Here is a 16,579-nt window from a genome sequence, read left to right on the forward strand (position 1 = left end):
GGAGGCTTTTTTGTGAGAACAACGAGCCAAAAGCAATGGGATAATGGAATCAATGTTGATTATTGTAGAAATGCACTGAAATCATTTTTTCCGTTGAAAGGGATTACTGTACATGCAGCTCAGTCATCGAAAAAGTTCTTGGAACATTTGGTTTATTTACTACGCGAGAATAACATTTAAAACATCACGAATTTGTGTGTTTTTGATGCTAGATGGCCCCCGATTCATGGCAAGCCGTTTTAGATAAAGGGAGATCAGATAAAACGGGTAAGAATAATTTCCTGTTAGGACCATATTTTTATTTCAGATTAGCATAATTCCATTGAATATCATCTAAGTACTGCTTCACTACATCTACAACTTTATCGGAATTATAACCGTTCACCTCACATGAATGTTTGTTTTGATCAGTAAAATTCTAAGAGTCTGCTCCAGATATTCTCCTCATCACACCGTAACCCAAACAATCTTCTTCATGTCACATGCAGCCTTCTTTGTTCCAAAATTCGAGTTTTTCACTCTTCAGATAGTTATCGGTTTCCACATGTTTCTGCCATAGATCAAATTTAGAAGATACGAAACAAAACGGTGGAAACAAACAGGAAAACTTAAACGGATATTGTTGTGGATCTACGGATTTATTTTAACTCAGGAAACTTCGAGAGGAACATTTATAACAATGCATTTCCATTAGATGCTGTTATTAGTGTTATAACCTCTTTGGTTTTCGGATGGTCTTTTTCGAAACTTACCAGGCGAGTATTTCCGTTATCGCTACTGTTTGACACGCTTTGCAACTTTTTCGTCCGTTTATCCTGGATACGTTTGGATAGTTTGAAGCAAGTCTTGAAACCACATAATAAAATGGGAAAACTTGAAAAAATAAATAATTTCATTGGAAAATATGGGAATAAATGCTGTTACAAAGTCTAATCGAATGGCTGGAATAACATGTCGACAAGGGGTTTCAAGTCGTTTCATTTTGAAATTTAGTCACGTACATCGTGCAGCACGAATCACATACCACAATTTAAATAATTATCCTGAATAACTTCTTCTAGGGGATTCTGTGAAACAAATGTGTTATGAACTATTTTATATCCACCCAACAAACGCATCAAACTAGATACAATCTTCTTCTCTTCACTAAAAGATCCAGGAAATTCGATGTACCGCCCATCTATCACATCATCTTCATTTCTCTTCAGAATACACTCTTTCCTTCACTATGTACCGATACTCTCAATACTTTCTAGCGATTTTAGGATTCTATGCTCTTTTTCTACTTGTTAGGTTCTATTTTTCGGTAATTATCTGATTCATTTTTTGTTTAGAAAAAATAAAAAATAAACGAGTTCAGGATGCATATACGGATTGGATAGAGTCAGATCAGGATGAGATCGATTTGAAAAGTGTTACTTTGAGAGGAGATAAATTGGAAATATTCAATAGTTGGCATCAATGTTTCTCGGAAAATATGATGGGAATCACAGATTCTGAAGAAGTGAGTTTTTGAATTCTCTTTCTTTGTAAATAAGACTTATTTTTAGTTTTGGCAAAGTTTTGTTGGAATATCAAGAAAGTGTGATTCACAAGCAAATGTTCATCTACTTGGAATTGTTACACTGAGGAATTCAGATGAGATGAAACATGTTCTTTTTCCGAAAATTGTGAGTCTTCTTTTAATTCAAATTCTCTCGTTTTTGAAGATTTCGATGGGAGATAACTTCAGAAAACGAATAGCATTGACAAAAATTGAGTATTTTCAGTTCAATTCTGGGCCTCACAACTTGTTCACAATTGGCATCGGAAGAGACATTCGAGCAGAGAAACAATTTAGAAGAGTGAGTGGTAGATTTAAAATAAAAGTGGGATTGGAATGTTCTCAAAAAGAACAATCTTGATTTTGTATGAAATTGACTTTAACATTGGTCTTAGTTGGGTCAATGACAGGTGTTGATCAAATCGAGATAACAAGCTGCTTTGCCAAATAGGAAAACTCTAGCTGATCTATTAGCACGACATGATTTTTTCAACAACGCTCTACCGAAATTTCTCTCTCTAAAAATTGACATTTGTCTGTGTTCTTCTCTTCATTGTCACAAGTTTTAGTATATCAGTTAGAAAAAACGCTCTGTTCAGAAGTATATGACACTTCAAAAAAGAACATGATGCAGTGGAATTTAGGAACACATCATTTCTATATAACTACTTCTGTAAATTTAATAGTAGCAAACATTCAGTTTTTTTTCAGAAAATGTTGAAACTGGGAAACAACGTAACATACTATGGAGCTGATCCGATTCCGTATATAAACGGCGATTTGTATTCTCAAATTGGAACTTATTTCCCATTGGCAATCGGTGGAAAGAGTGGAATTTCGAATGCACGTGTTATGGAGAAATGTAATTTTTCTGTTTTTCAAATTCTCAAAAGCCTGAAACTTTCAGACGGGTACATTGAAACGAACATGATCCATATCGACATTATATACTTTTTCAAGGAGATTCTTAATATTACGGTAAACTGATTTTTTTCTCTCTCATTCTATTTATTTAAATTCTAGACAATCGACAATCTTTGGTTCGATGCAGAAGGTGAAGAATTTGGAAATGATTTCTTCGATATTTTCTATGAGAATGGAAGATTTGATCAGAATAAAATTGATGTCTGTCAAATTAATATTGAGGTATAGTAACTACACAATCAAAATTTAATATCAATTCAAAACTTTTCAGATCCACATAACATCAGATGTGCCCCATCGAAAACAAGAGTTCATGAAATTTTTGAAACGAATAATTGAAGAAAAACGATTCGGAGTGTACTTTGGAGACGAGTATGGACATATTCGAATGTATATGTTCAACTATAGGAGCCAATATTGTTTAGAAAAGTTTTGATTTATTGGTTATTAATAAATTTAAATAGTTTTTGTCTTGCAGTTCAACAATTACTGAATACATTGGTATAGAATTTATTAAATTGTTCAATCTCATGCTTTCGTTTGTAAATGTTCAGCAAAAGTTTATTTGAAACCAATATTATTTATAGGCTGACTTGGAAGCTGTTGGTGTTCTACTGAGACTATACATCTTTTCTCCGACCGGTATAACCATTAAATGGACCAAGAATTCACATAAAGTTGTGAAAATTAGCGAAACAAAAGTTTAGAATTATGCTAGGTTTCAATCGGTTCACCTGTATTCCGAGTTATGATTTTGGGTAATTTTTGAAACATTTAGAACTTGGCACTGAAAAAGAATCAGAAGGTTTCCCAATTTATGTGTCGACTTTAATGCGTGCAAAACTTTGACATGACAAAACTCTAATAAAGAATAAAACTTCAAAAATTATTTCTGTTCGGTTTTACTAGCTTTCCAACTGAACAAAAAAACACTTGAAAACCGATGGCCTCTTTATTCATAATATAATTTCAGTTTTTGCTGAGCTACCTGGATTGATATATATATATAATAATGTCAAAACTCTCTGGTTCATGATATACATCAGAAGGGGGTTTTCGCAGATTTGAAAATTTAGAATTTGAAGAATCTACCAGTTCTACTATTTTTTTTCAAAATAATCTAATACTGGCTGCTGCACTTTTAAAAGTCTCTCAACATGTTCTTTGATGTCTTCTTTCGTTCTCTGAATATCCAAGAATTCAATTTCTTCTCCGGTGTCTTTCGTTTATGGAACAGTCCAAACGAAGATTTAATCTTTCCTAAAAATCCCTCCACTTTCATTCTTTTTGGTCACTTGAACCAAATGTCTTTGCAACGAATTTTACAGTTTTTAGTCCTATTTTCAGTATTTTTTATTTGTTTCAAAGTGGTTAGATTATACTCGGTGAGTTCTATTTTTTGTTTATATATTCCCTAAAAAGAAAATATTTCAGAAAACAACAAAAGAAGTTGAAGCGGATGATTCAGATCAACAAACATTATTTCTGGTGGCAAATAAATCTGAAATTTTCGAAGATTGGAGAACATGCGCCAAATATAAATTGATGGGGTTTGAGGATCCATCAGAGGTAGTTTAGAATACTGAAATCAGATTTCCCTATGAGAAATTATATATGTTCAGTTCTGGAAACAATTCGTGAATTTGTCAAGAAAATGTGATGAAGAATCTCAAATTTCGAAGCTTGGACTGATTGAAGTTGAGAATATGGATGAACAGAAAACTGTTATTTTGCCAAAAAATGTAAGTGTGTGTCAATTCATTATTTTTGTGAATGGATCTGATCAGCTTCATCAGAATTTTCCAAACTGGTGTCTGTAGAAAACCATTTATTTATGAAAAAATATCAGTCTGTATAAATGTATTTGTTCAAAAAATCAATATGTTCAACGAAACAAGAAAAACTTGAACCTTTTTCCTCGGATAGTCACTTTCCGAAACATAGATTATCTTCGAGATAAAGTCCGTCGTATTCCGGGATTTATAGAGGCTACAATACACTTTTTAAGTGAGAAAAAACTAGTGAGTTCCTGGAAGAAAGAGTGGATATTGATCCTAGATTTCATAATCTTAACATATGTTCCCAAAAGAAGTAAAAAGTTTCACTCGATACCAGTATCTGTTTGTTTTCAGGAAGATCAAAATCACAATTTGATAACTTTGGGAATAGGACAAGACACATCTGCAGAGGAAAGATATCAAAAAGTGAGTAAAATCATTTTATTCTGATTTAACATATCAAGTGGGTTAAGTAGATAGATTCGATTTCTATAACTTTTAAAACTTTCTAATTGAAAAAATCCTTTTTTCCAATCTTAGACTTTAAACATTTAAATTATTTCTTTTCAGAAAATGCAAAAACTTGGAAAAATTGTTGATTTCTTTGGTGCTGATCCAATGGTCGAACTGAATTCTGAAATTTATTCAAGAATCGGAAAATATTTTCCATTTGCGGTGGCAAGACACGCTGGATTCTCCAATGCAAGTATACAGAAGAATGGTAAGAAATTGTTTTCTGTTGGAACTGACTTTCTAAAATTTCAGGAGAATATTTAGATCAAAATGTGGCTCACGTGGATATTTTGTACTTTTTCAAACAGATTTTGGATGTTGAGGTAAGCAGATATTGTATTGAGTTTTCAAAATATTTTTTTCAGAAAATTGATAATTTGTGGATTGATGCTGAAGGAGCAGAATATGAATTGTTTGAAATATTTGAGAAGAACGGAGTTCTGGATCAAAATGATATAGTTGTATGTCAGGCAAATATGGAGGTAAGTCGATAGGGTACAGTAACCCTTTACAGTAATTTGGTTTCAGATTCATATCTCCGAAGCAGAAGGACACTTGAATCCGAATTTCGAGAAACAAAAGATATTCATGGACTTTGTGAAAAAGATAATAACGGAAAAGAAATATGGAATATTCCGAGCTTCAGAAGAGTTCCATATGAGAATTTATTTGTTTAATTTTGAGAGTGAATACTGTAGAAATAAATATTAGATGATTTATTCTCATTCCGACTGACTGACAGCTGTTCTGTAATCATGAGAACTGAGAAATTTCTGTGGAAAATTCCAAAAAACCATCAATTAATATTTACAAAATATTCATTTATTCATCCATTATGAGATTTCAGATTATTTTGAAATATACTCAATAAGTGCCTGATGTGGAACCATTCCATTCACTTCAACTTTTGAAAGTAAATATTTTATTTCTTCTGGACTCATTCGTTCACCAACTTGTGATAGAATTGCAGCAAGTTCACGAGATGGCATCGAACGCGTCTTATTTCTAAATCAAACAATTTTCAGTCACTTGAATGAGATTACCAATGTGAACTAACCTGTCCAATCCACTCAATGCTTTGATTATCTCGGTCAATGGATCCGGACTGTTCTGTTCATCTTTACAAATATCCAGAAAATTGGCAAATTCAATCGTTTTTTCTGAAAATTAATTAATTTAAACTTGAACTTTCTAACTTCAAAAACTCACTATTTTGTTTTCTATAATATTCTTGAGTCTTGGCTGCAGTAGGCGAGTATCCGAGACTACGAAGAGCACATCTCAGTTGGGAAGCTGTTTTCAGAACACCACTGGTTGCGTAGAAATTGAAACATTCACGAATTTCTGAAAAGTAAATTCAAATTGATTTCTTGAATAAAAAAATGAACCAAAGCATCTAAAAGCTCACCATCAATCTGCTTCTGAGAGAAGAATTCAGTCATTTCTCAGCTCTTTCTATACAAATTTTCTTGCTTTCGAACTGTCCAACCTGACTGAATGTGAATAGAAAATCTCAGAGAAACAATATTGAAAAACAAGAGAATCAGAGAAACATGTGAGTAAATAGAAAAAAGAGAGAAAACAGTGGAATTTCGGGTTAGCGGAACGGTGTTTGACAGCTCGAAACAAAAGGAAAAACGAAAAAAACATTGCTTTTGATGTTGTTTGGGATCTTGCGGTTAGAAGAAACGGCAGAAATTCTGATTGAAAAATTAGGGTTTGATTCTGAAATGAGTACCGAGAAGTACGGGAAACTTCAAGATAAACTGTTATACATTTACTGCTTCTCGAGAAATGCGAAAATTGAGAAAAAACTCTGAAAAATCAATGAAAAACTCTAAAGAAGTCATATGTTTGCCATGTCTTGGAGAGGAAACTATGCAACTTTTGGAGTGGTATTGATAACAGAAAAGAGGAGAATTTGGGTTATCTGTGCCTTTTGGAGAAGAGACGGGAAATCTGGAGGAAGAAGTTTACGAAGAAGAGAAATATCAAGAAGAACGGAGAGATGAAAAGAAGGAATTGAAGACGGAGAAAAAGGGAAAGTTATCTGACCAAATATTCTCATGGAACGCGATCGGGAATGAGAACTAATTGAAGAGGGAGGAATGTTTCAAAAAAGATTCAAAAGAATAGATTCTGAACTTGGCATCTTACAAGGAACAAAAAACTAAAGTAAACAAAATTGTCATCATTTACATCCTGCTTACTGATACTATCAAAATCAAAATAAAATAATTTGGAATCTTTATTAGAAAACATTTCAGACGATTTTGCCAAGAGTAATATAGTTGAACTTCTTGAGTTACTGTATGTATTGCGGATGCATTCCTTAATAACATCCACATTCCAATATGATTTTTTAAAGATTTTCTTCATTTTCAGTGCATGTGAGTTGACAGAAGGGTAATAGAAAACCGAAGTTGAAGTTTCAACTCTGTAGAATAAATTAAGCTTGATCCTCTTCTTCGAAATCAGAAGGAAATCCCATAGTTTCCCATTTTTGACTGAAAGTTTCGCCTGCCATGTATGAACTTCTCGTCCTTCACTCCGCGTTTGTATCATCTGGAAGGTCAATAATCAAAACTTTCTTCTTTTTCTTTTTTCATCGTGTTATCAGTAATACGTGCAACAGTTCTTCCTTATCTTCTCACGTTGTCTTTGATTAGTTTCCCTCGAAAACCTAGCCCTTTCGATATTTCTTTCTAATTGAAATCTTCCAGATATACATATTTATTTGTCTAGTCTGCTCTTCTGCTCTTTTCTTCTTGACACGTTGCTTTGTTTCTTTTCTCACTCATTGATTGGTCAATCTCTTCCAATTACTCAAACGACAACTGTCTGAGAAACCATCGAAATAGTACACAAATACAAGAGACGCAGACAAGTCGAGTCAGTTGTCATTGCAACGTTTCCAGTGCATTTTGTGCAGTGTAATCGTGACCTTGAGACCTCTTAGTTATTTTGGTCCGTTTCTCTCATTTTCAAATAGGCTCATGAGCATTTTCATTTCTTTCCCTTAATTTTTTATTTTTTGTGTCCTTGGATTTCTCATCTTCATCTCGATATTTCCATTCTTTCCATCAGAATTTAGATTTCAGCCAGCAGGATGCAACGTGTCCAACAACTTCGTCCACTTTTACCAAAAGGACATGTCACATATTACAAAGATCAACTTCTGATTGTCAAAGGAGAAAAACAGTTCCTTTTTGACTCGAATGGAAAGAAATATCTTGACTTCTTCGGAGGAATCGTCACTGTTTCTGTTGGACATTGTCATCCGTGAGTTTTTTATTTTTTTCCTTTCCTTTTTCTATTTTGCAAATTTATTTCAGAAAAGTAAATGCTGCTCTCACAGAACAAGCTCAAAAACTGTGGCATACCACTTCCATTTATCACACTGAACCAATTTATGAATATGCTGAGAAGTTGATCGGAAAGTTCCCGAGCAAGTTGAACGTGAGTGAAGAACACATTTTCAATGATCAATGTTCTATGCTAAGTTTACATTTTTATTCAAAACTAAAATAATTTTGAGCTGAGCTGTTTCTGGAATTTTCACAATACGATTCATGATTTTCTCATTTTCTTTCAGTCAGTCTTCTTCGTGAATTCTGGATCAGAAGCCAATGATTTGGCTCTTGCTCTTGCCCGTAATTATACTGGTCGTTTCGATGTGATCTCAATGAGAAACGGATATCATGGAATGACTCAAACTGTCCTTGGAGCTACCAACTTGGGTAATTGGAAACCAGTTTTCCCCCACGGATTCAACATTTTCAAATCTCTCAATGCTGATCCATATCGTGGAATTTTCGGAGGAAGCAATTGTCGTGATTCTCCAATTCAAGTCAAAAACAGAAAATGTGGTTGTGCTCCAGGAGTCTGTGAGGCATCTGACAAGTACATCGAGCAGTTCGAAGAGATGCTTCTTCATGATTTTTCTCATTCATCTGGCCCAGCTGCCTTCTTGATTGAATCAATTCAAGGAGTAGGAGGAACTGTACAGTATCCACATGGGTAAGTTACAGTACTCTTCAATTCTCATTGAACAATTTCCTCTTGCAGATACCTCAAAAAGTCGTACGAAGCTGTGCAAAAACGTGGCGGACTTGCCATCGCCGACGAAGTTCAAACCGGTTTCGGACGACTTGGATCACATTTCTGGGGATTTGAATGTTAGTTTTTGAAGTTTTGATTGAGATTCATGATGCGAAAAAATTCTGAAGTTAAACTCCACTGGACTAGCCGATAACATTTTCAGCCCAAGACGCTCTACCAGACATGGTCACAATGGCGAAAGGAATTGGAAATGGATTCCCATTGGGAGCTGTTGTCACCACAAAAGAAATTGCTGATTCATTCAATAAATCGCTATATTTCAACACGTATGGTGGAAATCCATTGGCTTCAGTTGTCGGAAAAGCTGTTTTGGAAGTTATCGAAGAAGAGAAACTTCAAGAGAATTGTGCCGTTGTTGGAGATTATTTCTTGAAACAATTGGCTGCTTTGGATGAGAAAGCAATTGGAGATGTCAGAGGAAAGGTATGTCTGAAGGCTGAGAGAACTCAAACATGAATAAGAATTCCAGGGACTAATGATCGGAGTGGAACTCATTGATGAGCAAGGAAAGCCATTAGCTGCAGCCAAGACTGCCGCCATCTTTGAAGATACAAAGGTAACTAAGTCATGGGAGAATCCCTATCCAAAATACACTTTCAGAATCATGGACTTCTCATCGGAAAGGGAGGAATTCATGGAAATGTTCTCCGTATCAAACCACCAATGTGTATTACCAAGGAAGATGTTGATTTTGCTGTTGATATTATTGCCAAATCAATCAAACAATTCAAATAATTTCATTTCATAGGAACTATTTTTACCTCGATATCATTTCTTGTTTTGTTGTTTTTCGTTTTTTTTTGAATTTTTTGTCGGGTCCTATGAAACTTTTTATTGAAAACCCTGCTAATATCTAAATCTTTTTCTCAGCACTTGATGCCATCTGAAATGATTCTTGAGACGGCAGGAGAAAGCACAGAAATTCAAAATACTCAAACTTACATTGATTATGAAATCTTACTTTTAGATCAGGCCGGGGCGAGTGCAATATTAGCAATTCAACTGAGCAATATATGCATTCGGCCAAGGCCTGATCTTGATTTTCAGATTGTATCCATTTGAATAGAATAGTAGAGAAATAAGATGAAATAGAATCCACCTGAAGACTCTGAAGACACTAAATGTCTTCTTCTTCTTTTCCTTCTTACCCTTACAACCAATCAACATCAAAAAATGGGGAGAAAAGGACACAGAAACGAGTTTACGTCTTCTGGTACACCAATCCCTGAGACTCCGCCCACTCTCTTATTTCTCTACCGTACTCTCTCTGAATTGAATAGTATCTAATTTTAGAAAAAGGTGTCTGGTTTGGTTACATACACACCATTTGAAATGAAAAAGAAATCGTTCGTTCGCTGTGTGATTTGTATGTTCTGTCTGTTCTTCTGAGAACATTTGAAGGATTGACAGAAGACAGGAGGAAAGGAAGCAGAACTAGAATAATTGAGAATTTGAGAGAAGAAGAAGAAGCTTTTGTTGAGACAAAGGGAACAGGTGTTCTTCTTTTTATGCAACGGGAAGCATTTGGAGACATTTGTCAAAATTCTCAGAGAAAAAGAATGAAGGATTACTGTAGCAAGGAGACACACGTTCTCATCTCAAAAACGGAAAACTCCTTAATATTAGGAGGAAGTCGTTAACTCTCGTGCTTACTCGTACTAGTTAACAGAGCTCCCAAAACTAAATAAGGCTGAAAAAGGTACAGTAATCATGTTTTGGAACATCACTTTCATTGTATATGAGAATATTTTCAGAAATTCAGACCCGAATAGGTAAATAAATCTTCTGTGAAAATACTTACCTGTTAATGAACACAGAACAAAATGAGTAAAGACTCGGAATATGATTCTGACGGAAGCGAATTCGCCAATAAGTACCCTTTTTCTCGCTCCGCCCACTTCTTTTCTATGTCTCCTTTCACGATGACATAACGAAGGATGAAGCAACTTTTCGCTTTCTATCCCTCCTCCAATGAACCAGTGAACACGATTAAGTGACCAAAATGGCCAGCTAACAGGTTGCTATTGCAATCCGCGCTTTCAAAAAATGAAAAAGGAATTTGCCGCCAGCAGGGGTCGAACCTGCGACCTTGGGCTTATTAGACCCACGCTCTAACCGACTGAGCTATGGCGGCACGGATTCGGAGCAACAAGAAGACATAGATGCTCTCCCAGTTGAAAAAGAGCAAGCGAAGAGCACAGAACAGTTTGAAAGAAAGTGAGAGTAATAATAAGCGCGTGATGTGTTTAGATCAGTCGATTGACCACCTGGTTTTTGTTTTGTTTTCGATAATTAGTAACTGAGAAAAAGGGAGAAAATGATGCAACTGTAAATACTGTAAGTCATAAGGTTTTCTTTTTTTTGAAGAAGAAGAAGAAGGAAGAGGAACTTACAATAAAAAGTATTACAGAAAAAGGAAAAACTGAATGTTTTCCGCATAAAAAGTGTAATAAGGAATAGATCCGTCAGGTTTCTTCGAGGGTTCGCCTCAGTTTTTGTATTTTTTTGCAAAACACCGCAGCGATCCTATCTAGATTACGCTGTTGCAGTGTTGCATAAAAAGTGTAAAAATCGTAAAAATTGTGTTGTTCTGAATGCTAGCAAACAACTTTAAAATGGTCAGACGATGAGAGATCAAATATAAAATTGAGAGTTGTTTGAAATTGGATGTGGTTCTTGAGTTCTGATGATTCGGGCTTTCTCACGTTTTCAGATATACAGAGTAGTAGATTGTTTTCACCTCATGAATCGACACCGGTACGAATGAGTTACCATCTGAGCAGCCATTTATACGGTAGCCAGTTCTTTCACCAACCGAAGTGTTATTGAACTAAAATTAGCTTTGATAGTTATCGATCATTTAAGAGCGACCCCGCTCTTTCGATTGACTCAACCACTTGGTCAAATTCGGAGTTGGTTCAACTCTATACGCATGAACCAAACCAAGGATTATATAATGTGTTATAGTGTTCCATGGGTTCATGCTCAAAGATGATGTTGTCTAAGATCATCTGATGCAATCTATTTCTGAGATATTCAAGATCTCGAAGACATTTTTCTTTTGTTAATACCTATTAAGGTTCTTTCAAATCACATTCAAGAAGGCCTTTCTTTGTGCTTTGCCGTAATATTTCTCATGTTCCTTCTCCAAAACCTTCATTTTGTCTTCTTTCTGATGACGTACCAACGACCAAAGCTTCTCAATCGCTAAAAATGAAAGATAAATTATGGCAAGTCGATTCGACCTCCACCGTCGGTAGATCTATTTATTATCCGCCTTCTACCTCCTTTATTCACCCAAACTTTCACCTTTTCCCTTCTCCCATCGTCCGTTTCGATTACATCATCAATGTCGCTTCGTGTCAGTTACGCGGTGGCATTGCTTCTTCTTCGTCTTTTTCTCTTTCTTCCGATGAGATAACACCTTTGGCGCGCGTCTGCCGCGCGTCAAGGACACGGATCCGATGGCGCCGTGCGGTGGCTAATACATAACCAAACCGGTCTGAGGTCTTTTTGAGTCTTTCGTAATCGCAGTACATGCATATCGCTTTTTTTAACATGGTCGTCCGTCCACCAGCACCTTGTGTCGGAAGAAGAAGAAGCGAAGCGAAGAGAGAAGAAACGAAAGAAATACATAATGCATACCAACACATAAACGATACATGTAACTGGATGTATTTTAGAAATAAAAAAAGTAGACAGAGAGAGAGAAAGTGAAAGAGAATAGGATTACAGTCAAGTTGGGAAAATGGTTTATGAAGCCAGATGTTAGAGAGAAAAACAGGAAAACCGAGTAACGAAGAACAGAAAGAAAAGTTACACAGAGTTAACCTATATACACCGTTATTATTTTTTGTAGGTTAAAAGTTAGCTTCTGACGGAAATTTTTTGTTCAGACATATGAATCTAAAATGATTCGAAAGAAATCAGATATTCCAGTAACAAAGCGTCACACTTATCGAGCTTCAAGGAAACAAAATACCACAAATTCAAACTCAAAACAACATCATTTGTATTCGAAAATCGGATCGAGCATATAAAAAATATCGCTGAATCAATGTAATTTCTCACCAGAAAACTACATTTTGAGCGTGATCTTCTTCAAATCCATTTGACGTTTTACTCTCTTCAATTCTCATTTCTCTTCTGTTATCTTTCTTTTTCAAATCAAATCATTTCTCATTTCCATGTCTGATATTCCACCACCGCCATCAACTCCTCCACCACAAAATGCTCCGATTCCACCAATAACTGGAACACCTCCAGCAGCGGTTGCAGCAGCAGCAGCAGGAAATGCAGCAGCAGTTTCAGCTCTTCCACAAGCTGTCGTTCCAGAAAAGGACAGATTGCCAAAAGAAGGAGATGAAATTGTCACTGAAACTGGTAGGGATTTGAGGAGAATTTGTTGGAGAGTAACCACTAGGAAATCGGGCAGATTCAGAAACGCTTATAATTTTTATGCAGCTCATATCCTACAGTGGCCTTTCATTACATAATTTACGCTGTCGGATTTCGGTTGATCACAGATTGTATCATATAAATTTTAGGCAAAAAATACAAATTGGGACCAGTTCTTGGTGATGGTGGCTACGGAACAGTATTCCAATCACAAGATGACGATATCAAAATTGCTGTGAAAACGGAAAAGTTCAGCAAATCTCAGTTGAAAATCGAAATTGTCGTGTTGAAGGCGGCGATGCAAGCGAATTGTAAACATTTCTGTGAACTTATTGATTGTGTGAGTTGACTAAAATCAAAAGATTGTCATCATATTAACAAGCCAAAATGAGGAATTTTTCATATATCAGGGAACAAAACTAAAAGATTTTGACTACATGATGATTACACTTTTGGGGAAAGATTTACACAAACTGAGATGCGAACTACCTGAACGTAAATTCACAATCAATACTGCTCTTCGTGTCGGGATTCAGACTTTGAAAGTGAGTTGGAAGTAGGGTACTGTAGGTAACGCTTTCGGTGGAAAACTGCTTGATTTCACATGTTCTGTTTCCTTGAATATTTCTAGGCTTGTGAAGAACTCCACCGCATTGGATTCGTCTCCCGTGACGTCAAACCGGGAAATTTCGCTCCTGGAGTAAAAGCAAATCGTCAGAGTCGCACGATCTTCATGTATGATTTTGGATTGGCACGACGTTATGTGGATAAAAACAATCAAATAATCCCGTCACGGAAGGAGGTTGGATGGCGTGGAACCACTCGATACGGTAGTCTGAATGCTCACAAAAGACAAGATTTGGGACGAAGAGATGATTTGGAGAGCTGGTTTTATGGGTTGGTTGAGATGACGAGAGGAACACTTCCATGGAGAAATGTTGTTGGTAAGAGAGGAGGAAATCATGGTGATTTTGATATGTTATCTGAAATTTCTCATTGTTTCAATTTGATTTATTTTCAGAAAGAAATCATGTTCAAAGAGCAAAAGAAGCTTCTCGACTGGCTGGGCGGACTCAATTTCTATTCGAAACTCCGAGTCAATATGACAAGATTTTCACTCTAATTGATAGTTATACATTCGAATCAGCACCTGATTATAAGCAGATTAACAAGTATTTGGTGGAGGTAAATCAGCTGGATCTTAATAGATTTATGAAGAAAATTGATGATTACAGGCTCGGGAAGAGCGCCAACTTCGAGATCGTGAACACTGGGACTGGGAGGATGAAACAATCTCGACGACAATGACAACTACACTCACCTCATTCTCAGATAAAGAATTACACGCGAAGGCAGATCAGTACGTTTTGTTCTCTTGATATTTCCAAAAACCCATTGAATTTCAGATCAAAGTGAGTAGGCGAATGAAAAAGAAGAAATAAGTATGTGATATCATCAGAGAGTTCCGTTTCGTCCGTTCCCTTTTTATGCTGCTTTAATTAAATTGGGTCTCTCGTTCCCTTGTTCCCAATTACAATTAGCATTCATTCTACCACAAATCATCGAGAGAATAAACTGTCCAAACAATTCTGAGCATTCATTACATCCACAGAAGACATGACATACTCTTACTGTTTTATTCTTTCTTTCATCACTAACATTTTCTATCAAATCTTGAAAATATGAAGGTGTGATCTTAAACTCCAATATGATAGTGGTATCGTGTGCGAAACAAAAATACAGGTGTTCGAAAAATTCTTTCGATCTGTCAGTTAAAAAAAAATTAACCCTGACTTTAAAAATTCAGGTATTATTTAGGGTCAGGATTAGTTGTTTCGCTTCTGTGATACCTAAAATGTGTTGATAGTGCGTCCAACGAGACGAGATCTCCAATTCCATACAGGTGACAACTTTTATTTTACTTTTTGAAAGTTCTTCTGATTCTAACACCTGCCGCGCACACTCCGATAAAATGAAAAAGTGTCTGGACAAAACCAACATCGTAAATTGTGAATGATGCAGCATCAATCAAGTATCTCCTTTGTTTAGTCAGTCAAAACGAAACCGCCATCCATCGAAACCTTATTCTTATTCCGATTCTTTCTCACTTCTTCCATCATGAACATTCTAGAGGCTGAGACTTTTTCCACGTGTCGTTGGTATTCCGAATCGAGGATTTTATACGAAAAGGTATGTATTTTTATGATACAAATGAAGTATGTTTATGTTCTGTATTAGTCATGATACACCCATCCATCTCTCTCTTTTTCCCCGCACAAACCGGCTTACGTGTTCCTTTTCTCTTGGCATGGGAAGGTCCCGTTCTCTCCAGTCAACGCACTGTTTATACGTGCATGTACGCCTTTTCCGTATGCATTTGACCTCCTTCCCAACCATACACTATTTGCACAATGAGCCCTTCTTCGTCTTCTTCTTCTTCTTCTTCTTCTACCCAACCAGTGAAAAAGAGGGAGAGAACAACATACATGAGAAGGAGAAAGAGGTGTACAGCCCCCCTTATTATTACTATGCACAACACAATTCGACAGTCGTTCAAATTTGTTGGAAGAAGGAAAAGAAAAGGAGGAGAATGAGCTAACGTGCCGAGCGATAGAGACGAGATATACGTGTTTGTATTGTTTGGAATCGGACGATTCGGAAGAGAATAAAACGGAGGGAAATAGGGTGTTAGGTGTTAGAGGTAATTAGAGGATTGAAATGGTTTGAATCAGGGTTGGGAAATTCCGGGCTGGCCCGGGCCGGGCTGACAGAAATTTTTTGCCGGCCCGGCCCGGAATTTCCCAACCCTGGTTTGAATAGAGCCAACAGACGTGTCTTGTTTTGATGGTTGACCTGAAAAACAAAGTTAGATTTCAAAAAGAAGATTTAAAAAAGGAAAAAGGCAGATACCAGAATCTCAGTCTAGAAAATGTAATCACCCCTCAGGGATTAATTGTATCCGCTGACCTTACTACGTTAATTAGTTAATATAACTTATCCATTAGGTTTCAACTGATTGCAAATTGTGATAAAGACGCCGGAAAGAATACGGATACAATAACTTTAGAGGATGTTTTATAGTTTCTGGGTCTATTTTATTGCTTCGCAAAGTTATGTCACTGAGAGTCAGGCGGAGTTTATTGGTGATGGTTTGGTTGTCCTCCCGTCCTCCAGAAATCCATACAATACGAGTTGCTTCTCCAGCCTTTTTTCGATGAATTTTCTAACTACTTGCCTTGAGAAATGAGTTCCATCTTCTCACTGCTTACTCCTCCGTTTTTCTCTCTTCGAATAACCAAAC

At 36.2% G+C, this 16,579-nt stretch overlaps 3 protein-coding genes across 3 annotated transcripts; 2 read left to right on the forward strand and 1 right to left on the reverse strand.

Moving 5' to 3' along the window:
• Window positions 1-1,228: 1,228 nt before the first annotated feature.
• Window positions 1,229-5,469, forward strand: GCK72_001962 (uncharacterized protein; the record flags this gene model as incomplete). Its single annotated transcript, XM_053723207.1, has 16 exons — window positions 1,229-1,306; window positions 1,361-1,504; window positions 1,551-1,670; window positions 1,770-1,844; window positions 2,255-2,405; window positions 2,451-2,521; window positions 2,567-2,689; window positions 2,739-2,886; window positions 3,815-3,852; window positions 3,902-4,036; window positions 4,090-4,209; window positions 4,600-4,671; window positions 4,816-4,966; window positions 5,011-5,081; window positions 5,124-5,240; window positions 5,287-5,469. The coding sequence occupies 16 exons, from the start codon at window positions 1,229-1,231 to the stop codon at window positions 5,467-5,469; spliced, it is 1,797 nt and encodes a 598-aa protein (XP_053591852.1).
• Window positions 5,470-5,606: 137 nt separating this feature from the next.
• On the reverse strand, window positions 5,607-6,200 carry GCK72_001963 (uncharacterized protein; the record flags this gene model as incomplete). The annotated part of the gene is made up of 4 exons (XM_003114657.2): window positions 5,607-5,763; window positions 5,816-5,918; window positions 5,968-6,102; window positions 6,167-6,200. The coding sequence occupies 4 exons, from the start codon at window positions 6,198-6,200 to the stop codon at window positions 5,607-5,609; spliced, it is 429 nt and encodes a 142-aa protein (XP_003114705.1).
• A 1,667-nt stretch (window positions 6,201-7,867) lies between these two features.
• GCK72_001964 (uncharacterized protein) lies at window positions 7,868-9,615 on the forward strand (the record flags this gene model as incomplete). The annotated part of the gene is made up of 7 exons (XM_003114922.2): window positions 7,868-8,040; window positions 8,094-8,217; window positions 8,354-8,778; window positions 8,827-8,936; window positions 9,023-9,303; window positions 9,350-9,436; window positions 9,481-9,615. The coding sequence occupies 7 exons, from the start codon at window positions 7,868-7,870 to the stop codon at window positions 9,613-9,615; spliced, it is 1,335 nt and encodes a 444-aa protein (XP_003114970.2).
• Between the last annotated feature and the right edge of the window lie 6,964 nt (window positions 9,616-16,579).

Source organism: Caenorhabditis remanei, chromosome I (genome assembly GCF_010183535.1).
Source record: "Caenorhabditis remanei strain PX506 chromosome I, whole genome shotgun sequence".
NCBI classification, from domain to species: Eukaryota; Metazoa; Nematoda; class Chromadorea; order Rhabditida; family Rhabditidae; genus Caenorhabditis; species Caenorhabditis remanei.